The sequence below is a fragment of the Clytia hemisphaerica genome, unplaced genomic scaffold, assembly GCF_902728285.1.
Source record: "Clytia hemisphaerica strain Z4C2 unplaced genomic scaffold, Clytia hemisphaerica genome assembly, whole genome shotgun sequence".
Taxonomy (NCBI): domain Eukaryota; kingdom Metazoa; phylum Cnidaria; class Hydrozoa; order Leptothecata; family Clytiidae; genus Clytia; species Clytia hemisphaerica.
Window position 1 is genome coordinate 136603 of NW_027104175.1, and position 9709 is coordinate 146311.

The 9709-nt window shown below is 34.2% G+C and overlaps 1 protein-coding gene across 1 annotated transcript; it reads right to left on the reverse strand.

Moving 5' to 3' along the window:
• Positions 1–392: 392 nt before the first annotated feature.
• On the reverse strand, positions 393–8679 carry LOC136814330 (dnaJ homolog subfamily B member 4-like). Its single transcript, XM_067070852.1, has 4 exons — positions 8604–8679; positions 2712–2891; positions 2373–2547; positions 393–1676 (listed from the first exon to the last, which is right to left on the reverse strand). Exons 2-4 carry the CDS (start codon positions 2868–2870, stop codon positions 1009–1011), a joined length of 1002 nt encoding a protein of 333 aa, XP_066926953.1. The 5' UTR covers positions 2871–2891; positions 8604–8679; the 3' UTR covers positions 393–1008.
• Between the last annotated feature and the right edge of the window lie 1030 nt (positions 8680–9709).

Sequence of the window (9709 nt, forward strand, 5' to 3'; positions counted from 1 at the left end):
AAGAAAAGATAAATTTGAACAGTACTTATAAAAAAGTGGTGAAAAGTGGAAAGGATTCAAATTTACTTGGTCAAATATACTGAAGGCACTCGATTAAAAAACGACCATACATGCGGCCCAAAATTAGGCCTTTGAAATCGGACCCTTACAGTGCAGAGAAAATTTTGCAAAATTAGAGCAAATTTGAGCGAAAAATCGACCGTCATGGTGCATTTTCTTGAATTTTTTTACTATTTTCAGGCAAAATATGGTCAGAAATTTTCGAAATTTTACATCCTTAGAGTGCACTTTGGGAAGCTTGGAAAATAATACCCTTAAGGGCCGCACGTATGGTAGGCCATTTACCTTGAGTATCCCCCGGGTCAAATATTGAAGTTGTCACATTAACGGTATCAATAAACAACTAGATTTGTTAACAATGAAAATTTTGGCCAGCTTAACTCAAACCTAACCTAGTTTTCGTTAATAAGAGTATCTCAACTCTCAACTCACTCTCTACCATTATAGCTATCGAGGAGAAGATCTTTAACCATGCGTAGAATAATCAATGCAAGATCAAAATAACAAAAATACAATCCAGTTAATAATTTCCTGTGCCTAAAAATAATTACATTTTATATAATAAATACAATAATAGAAAAAGTATTACAATTCAACAAAAAATCACAAAATATTACGTAATGTTCGAAACTTTCAACTAAAAATATGTAGTAATAGGATAATAGGAAATTCTCTTAAATTTAAAAAAATTCATACTCCATTAAACCTAAATATCAATCAATCATTAATATCAGTCAATAATCATTCAATATCTGACAATCTAAAACAAGTTCAAATTTATTTTTAAATAGTCAGCGAAACTTTTTTTTGAACACTACTCTTTTATGATGAATAGTTTTATCCCAGCTCAACAACAAAGTCCAGGAGAGCTTTGTATAACAATTACGGTAATTTGTTGCAAATTGTACTTTTTCTCAAAAGTCAAAGCTTTGAGTTGCACCTTTTCAGTCATTCTGGTAAAATATGTTGCAGCTGTTGTTTAGTGTCATCTGATAAATTCTTTGGAAATTCAATATCGAATTCAACGATCAAGTCAGCCCGTTCCCGAGGTTTCTTTGGCTTTGGAAGACCATATCCTTTCAAAAGTCGTTTGCTTGATGGTGAAGCTTGTTTCAGTTCAATATCATAATGAGGGCCTTCTAGGGAAGGGACAGATATAGTGCAACCAAGTAATGCTTGTTTAAGCGTTAATTTGTGTCTGTATAATAAGTTGTTATCTCGGTCCCTGGTGAAGATAGCGTGTTCTTTATCCTTGATGATGAAAACTATGTCAGCAGGTGTATTACCAGTGGTCTGGTTCCCTTCGTTTGGAAATGTGATCTTAGTTCCCTCCTTCCAGCCTTTCTTGACTGTTATTTCTAGCACTTTAGGTTCAGTTCTTGTTGAGTTGGTACCTGGAACTAACACTTCCCTGGTGATTTTCATCTTCTTTGTTGTACCCTGTAGAATTTCCTCGAGTGTTACATTAAGGAAATGTTCGACCGATGGATCTTTTTTAGGACTGCCACCAAACCCAGAGTGATGGCCTCCCATATTTGAGAAATTGTTGGCTCCTCCCATGAAGTTACTGAAGCCACTCCGTCCAGGGCCTCCAAAACCTCCAAAAGACTCAAACTCTGAATGAGAAACAAAATGGATAGATAAACAATGGATTCTTACTAAATCCAGAGCTCCAAGATCGAACCCGAAAACCTTTTCATTCATTCTACTAAAAATTCAAATTCATTCTACACATACGACCCTGCCTGAGCACCGGACTTTACGAACATCGGAACAAGCATAGTCCGGTGTGGCTGAGGGATACTTTTTGGCACCAGAAAAACACACCGGACTGTCCGGTGCATCGGCAGGGTCGTATACACATAGAAACATCACGAATATTGATTAATATGCTAGATGAAATTTGAATAATAGACTTTTTGTAGGACGCAATATTAGTTTGACTACAAACCCTACAACATTACAAAATTAGCAGCGAAACATTCCTAAAACATTACATAATTTTAGCGACTAATAGATATATGCCCTCTGAATCATTCGGGATGGGTCCTACTCCTGAAGGAGTATGAATCACAGCACTGACAGACGCGAGCTGCCAAGCCATGGTGTTTACCATTACACTCGAATGACACTGGGGGAGCGATGCTCACTCGAGGCCAAGCCTTATGAGTGCCAAGACACGTCACAGCGACTAGTAAAGACAAAAATCGAGTGCTAAGAAATTGATAAGCTAATATTATGTGATATTTTCTGAGTGAAAAAAAATGTTTTTGCCGCTACTGTTTTGATAATAATAATGATGCCCAACCAACCTCTGAAAGGGTCATTATCCCCAAAGAACTGTTTGAAAGTTTCATGAGGATCGAAAGACGAGAAATTGAATCCACCATATCCAGAGAAATCCGCCCCACGACCGCCCATTCCACCCTTCAGTCCTTCTTCTCCGTATTGATCATAAATTTTCCTCTTGTCTGGATCTTTCAAAATCTGAAATATTGCAAAAGCATCGTGATTAGATTTGAAAACAAAGGACCATCTTGTTTTAAATTTTGAAAAAAATGACGCCGTTATTTAGAGTGAATAATTAAAATTTTTTACCTTTAGTTCTAGGTAAAAACTGTTGCAAAATAGTGAAAAGTGAAAAGAGGTACCTCGTATGCTTCCCCAATTTCCTTGAATTTCTCTGAAGCTCCATCATCTTGATTCTTGTCAGGATGATATTTCAAGGCCAATTTTCGATAGGCCTTTTTCAATTCTGCTTCAGTGCATGAGCGGTCTACACCGAGAATCTTGTAATAATCTTTTCCCATTTTGGTCCTTTATGCCTTTTTCTAAAACAGAAAACCAGGAATTTTGAGGTTGAAATTCTCTGAAAAAAAATAAGGAATATCTAGGCGTTGAGCTGAGTTAAGCTTCTTATGAAAAGAAAACGTGTACATCATAATAAAAACCCATTTCCTTCAAAAATACAGGAGCTGAATTTTCTCTAAATACAAAAGAATATTTTCCTTTGAAAATACGGATGAATAGAAATATTTTGAGAAATTGCCTCTGAACAGGACGAATAGTAAATCACTAAGGGTCAGTGACTCTATACAATACTAGATCCTCGTGTAAAAGTAAGTCTATTTAACTTAAAGCCCTGGAAAAACTTGGCAATGGATCTTTATAGCATTGTAGGACACGTTTAAATTTTGTTTGATTATTATTTTACACATCATACAAAGCTACGGTACACTGAAACTATTATACAATTTTACAAAAATATAAATTAATAAAGTCAATGCCGGATTTTAAGCTAAGAGACTAGAAATAGATGTTAGAGCAAAGGTCACGTAGGGTGTAAGCAAAATTCCAAATATGTTTTGACCAAAGGTAGACAGACCCAGAGTCACACTTTTTTCACAAATGGTTATCAATCAATGTAACAGTAGAAAAGAATACACAAAGAGAGTTGCAAGAAAAATTACATGAAAATAAACTAATTATTAATAAAAATATGCCAATCTAATAAAAAATTAGTTTACAAAAAAAAAGATTTATGACATTCCCTTTAAATACACATTCTCGACATTTTGATTTCTAAAGTAAAGTTTCTGATAGTAAAGAGAGCTTGAGAAACATCTACTCTGTACAAAAGCAATACTGCTCATACTGTGCGCAACAGCTCCATACACCGCTTTCACTACATGGCCATCCAGCTAAACCACACATACAGTCATCCATATGGAATGCATATACTCCCTGAACAGAAATAAAGATCACTATTAGAGAACGAATTAACAAGAGTTTACTGGTTCCGATAGTTTTTACAAGACTCAAGAGAATCTCATGTTAAGAACTTCAAAACATAAGAAATATTAAAATAACAACAAATTTTTATCTAGTTGAAAGTGGTTAAACAAACCTTGTGCTTATTGACTGGTTTTTTGCTGTTCTTATCTTTCTTCACTGCTTCCCACATTTCAATTTCCACATATTGGAAACCTTTTGGTGGAGCTTTCCCTTTTGAAGACATGTCTCTTTACAGTATCAAACATCAATGTAGTAAACTTTCTTTCATTAACAAAATAAATCTAGGTCTTTTAAACCATATTCTTTTTGATTAGATCAGCTAGTCTCTGCTAATTGTATAATAAAAGCAAAAGGGAAAATATAAACGTCATCATAGTTATTATATCATAGAAACATTATTTTCCTTTATGACAAATGTTATAGGAACTTTTAGATTTAGCATTGCTAAGCATTTTTAGGCTTAAAATTTCCCCAGGTAATTTCCTGATGGTGAAATAAATTTTACAAACTTTAGAATGATGTCAACATTAATTTTTCGTAAAATCTATTAAAGTACATGATAAACTAGACAATGAAGCTAATCTTTTTTAAAGCTCAAATTTTGTAAAAGCATTGAATTCAGAAGATATCTGTCTAGAAACAATCTACAGTAGAAATAAAGTGCAGCAACTTTTGAAACAATTTACATTAGGTTATGGCTGTTTGTGCTTATTCACGAATGTAATATAATTCAAAAAGAATTGAAAAAACGAAGCTGATCAGGGTGTTTCTAAAAAGGTAGGGTACCCTTAATTGGGGTCCAAATTGGGCTATTTTGTGGGGTACCCTTTTCTGCCCTAAATTTTACAAACTGATGCTTGAGTTCATGATTAAGATACTGAAAACCTTTGATTGATCATTTACAAAAATCATACTTAAGATTGCTTTAAAACTTTAGTCACAAGAGTCATTTTCCCAAAGGTGCCATGTTTATCTTATATATATCGGAATAGAAAACCTTTAAAAGCTGCCAGGTTAAAATTTAATCATTTGATCTTTCATCCTCTTTGCACTCTTTTAATCTATTATGTACACAATAACATAATGATTTACTTCAATAGGCTGAATTATGTTATTATTTTTGAAGTTGCTACCCCATATATTATGCATATTATACATATTATGCTTATTGCTTGTTATGCATATAATGCATATACAAAACCCCGTCACAAAGCTTTATTTCATACACCATGTGTTTCGACCATAATGGTAATATGTATCTTTGAATATCTTTTGCATCGTGCAATATTAATTGAAATATTTTTCAGATTCATAAATCATGGCTTAGATGACTTTCCTCCACAAATTTTTGGTTATTTAATTCTGGTTTGTAAATTATATGGGTGCCTAATTGGGGTACCCTACCTTTTAGGAACACCCAGTTGATTATCTTGAAAGAAATATCAATCCAATCGCGAGAAATGCTCTTTTTCCCTAAAAATGACATAAGGGAATTTCCCTAAATAAAAAAATCTGATTTTTATGGCCAATAAAAATTTTCCGAAAAAAACTGCTTCAGCCACTTTTTACAGGATCTTGCCCTCAATCTTTATGCATAAAATCAGAAAAAACTAATGAAGCAATTTCACACAAGGCTCCATCACTTTTTGGGAATCACCATTTTACATCACCTTTGCAAAATATTAGAAAAAACTAATGAGCCAATCCCGAGAAAAGCTGGTAACAGTCAAATGGATGGATGGACGGACTAACAAACAAACATTGGTTAATCTTAAAGGACCCTCCACCCACCGAGGTAGGTCCATAAACAACCATTACACAGTGTTTCACCCACAAGGCCATCATCAGATGTGGATAAAAATTCTTTGAATCCCAACAGCACATAGCCTATTAGGCGCTCATTGAAAGTGTCTATAGTTGCTAAAATGAGCATCCATGCCAGCTGCAACTCAACCATATAGAAATAGAAGTAGAGCTCTACCTAAAAGTATATACAATGCTTAGAGTAGCAGCAGATATTAGTATTATTTCAATTTTACCTGGTATGTGTTTTTAATATGCTTAATAAAACTTATAAACATATACTATGTACTGGTGATACTATGATACTGTATACCCAGGCGACTAAAATCTGAAACATTGGCTACAAGCTGAGGCTCAAAAATTAAATACAGCAATTTTACAATTTACCAGAAATAAAATAAAGACCATAAACATAGTGTGCACCCCTTGTGGGAGAAACAAGTTAAGGTGAGAGTTAATTTCTTTAGGTGGGAGTTTTGGTGTTTTGGTGATTGTGAAAGATAATTTTTTCTTATCTCTGTTATATTTTATAAATAATTTTTTTACTGTTCTAAGCTTTTCTCTTTTTTATTATTATACTGTAATTTATTCAGGGGGAGGGATCAGCACTAAAATCTCGGTCATAATATGAATCATACTAAAGTATTTTGGAGAATTTCTTGTATACCACCACCTTAATTTTGACAAGTGGTATTTTAGTACCCTTGCCAGTCCTTGCATTAAATATTTTAAAGACACAAAGACCACCCAGTTTTGGTATTTTCGAGACAAATTTTGTCTTCTCAGAACCATTTTCCTCGCAAGTGCTGATTTTATGCAAGATGATATCTATTTTCCTCAAAAATCTATTAAACAATGCTGCTTCTGAATTGAGCAAACATTAAAGATATTTGATTGAATGCAAATATAATTGAACTTGGGAAATTTTCTTATAATGAGAATATTTTTGCAAAAATTTTTTCGAAAAATTGCAAAAATTCTGAAAAAATCATAAAAAGATTATTATTAAAATTACTAATTTTAGTGCCAATCTCCTAAAAAAGTTCTGAAATTTTAGTCTGGATACCACCCTTTTACTATTTTAGTACCTAATGGTACTAAAAAAATTAAAAGTGTTTTGGGTATACCACCACATCACTAAACATCATGATATCCTAGATTTTAGTATCCACCCCCCTATATCAGAAAATATTTTCCAAAATGTTTTCTTTTACCCTTTCTTATTTTGAGAAGCCAATTGTATCGTTGAAAACAAATCAAATACAACCATTGCAGTGTTTGGCAATATATAAGCATTAGCATGGCAATGTGTTTGTAATACGTTAGCATCTTCCTTTCATGGACAATAATTTTTGTTTACCTTCTTCGTATTAGTATAATTTTTCATGGGGATAGTAGTTTTAGCTGGGATCTGGGAGTCTGGATTGGAGGTGGGAAATTTAGGGTTAGGTGGGACCTGAATTTTTAGGTGGGACCTGGAACCCCCTTGCACACTATGATAAATTTATACGCAATATACAATTACCCTAATAGACCTTTTGCTTAACCCTTTCTGTGCTGCTGTCGGCATGTGCCGACAAGAGCATTTTCGATTTCTTTGCCTGTGTTGGCATTTGCTGATAAGAGAGATCTCAACCTATTTACCCATCTTTTTAAAATTTATTAAAAGATCAATTTTGAACTAGATTTCACTGATTTCATTAAATATCGTAAGTTGGTCTAATATCGACATCCCTCGTTTAATTCCGACACCCTTTTTTAGAGACAGGAATAATATGAAAGCTTGAATCACTGATTGAAAAAGAATAATTCCTCTCTGACCATTAAGCAAAGAAAAACAGTTTCAACCTTTCTATTAATTTCAGCTGATAAAAAGGGTGTCGAAATTAGAGGAGGGATGTCGATATTAGACCAAGTTGCGGTAGCACAGTAGAATAATTCAAATATATTTCAAACACATATTTCTGATATTTTTCAAAAAATAAAGCTAAATGTGATGATAAATTCTGTGTTCACTCATGTTGGCATATACCGACATCTAGCAAATAGGTAGAACCTTCATTTTTTTCAGTGGCAAATAGGTTGAACCCTTATTAAAAATACGAACAGCAGTTAAAGGGTTAACATGATACCATTTTGACTCCCTAAATTACATTAGTGGTGAAACATGTCAGGCTCTGAGCAAAAAAATGTATTACATCAAATTCTCAACTGTTTTTCTAGATCAAAAGTTATACAAAGTTTTGTTTTAAAAAAAATATGAAAAACAGGGAATTTCCCCACAATCTGCATAATTATAAGGAATATAATAATAAGGAATAATCCTTTTTCAATCAGTGATTCAAGTTTTCATATTATTCCTTTCTCTAAAGAAGAGTGTCAGAATTAGACGAGGGATGTCGATATTATATCGTAGTGCAGGTCCTTTATTATTTTGAAGACCCCCCCCCCCCAAAAAAAAAAAAATCATGAATTTTCAAGAACTGCAGGTTTTCAAGCTTGGTATATAACATTTAAATTCCAAATCAGCACCCTCAAATTGACTAAAATCAATGGTCAAAGCTTGTTCACCAACATTTTGAAAAAAAGTGAAACGTTTTGAGGGGGCTGGACAAGCCACGGCCTACTTTTTAGACCAAATGAGGACGCAAAATAAAGATATTTGTGATAATATACAGTGGTCAAAGCCGTTTTTTCTGTGAGACGGAAAATTTATTGATAGATGAGACATTTTGGATATAATTTGGATTGTACTTTGGAATAAATGACCTGTCTGGTCATTAAAATACAAACTTAAATCAAAACAAAAATGGTAGACCAGATGTAATCAATCGAACAGTTCGATTACCGAACTAATCGAACTTTGGGTGCATACCATTTAGCCAAAAACCCAAAAAAGTGAAACAGAGGGTTTAGCGAACGCATTGATTCATTTAAAAGTTTACCTAAACAGACGATCAAAGCCAACAGTCTTTTTTCTGTGTTTTCTTCGTTCGCTAAACCGAGGGTTTAGCAAACAAACTGCACCATTTGATTTTTTGTTTTTCTAAACCATTATTCTAGCCAAGCACTACACCTTGTTTACGCTAGTTCGCTAAGTGCACGCATGCATAAGCCCTAAGCTTTAATGTTTTCTTCCGCTGGGCTACCATTTTGAAATTCGTTGCTGTGACTTCAGGCAAGATCCTAGAAATCGAATTGGCAATGCAATAGCTTCTTTGTCTAGGTAAACAAACCCAAACCATTTACAGTTTAGTGAAACAGTTTCAGTTTTTTGGTTTTGAACATTAAAAGGTATGCAACCTTTGTCGAGCTTAAAAAAAGTTCGATTAAATTCTTTAATCGAACTTTTCAAAAGTTGCTAAAATTGTGAGTATTCGATTAAGTTCGACCAAACATATTAAGTTTGACAAAGTTCGACAACGAGAAATGTTCGACAAATTCGACAAAAAACTCCGTTCGATAAATTTTGACAACAAGAAAAGTTCGACAAATTCGACAAAAAACTCTGTTCGAAAAAGTTTGACAGCAAAAAATGACCTCCTTTGGGTACTACCGTGGTCGGCCCCTGGGTGTCCTGGTTGAGGTCCCGGGGGTCTGATTGGTGCCCACTGGTCAGGGGGATGTGAGGGTACACGTCTGCACCGTTGGGGTCCTTCAAAGTTCCTCAAAGTGTTGTCAAAAGCCGGCAAAAATTGCGAAAAATGACCTCCTTCAGTGCGTCACAAACAGCAATATTTCGATCGCACGGAAGCACTTCAAAACACCAGCTTTTTTGGAGTTTTGTCTCGTTTACCCAAACGCTTCAATCTCGCGTAGGCTTAGGGGTCAAGACTAGAACCTCCAATACGAGACATTTGCCTGACGGAAAAAAAATCATCATCATCAATTTTGTTAATTGTCAGAATCGTTTACTCACTGGAAATACGCAACTTTCTGAAGTTTTGTTTTTTTTTGGTTGTGCTTCATTTTAAAAATAACGAAGATGAAAAGTTACCATCAATCCTGCGAGTAAAAAAAAGTATTCCGACTAGTCTACGAAAAGTGCGCT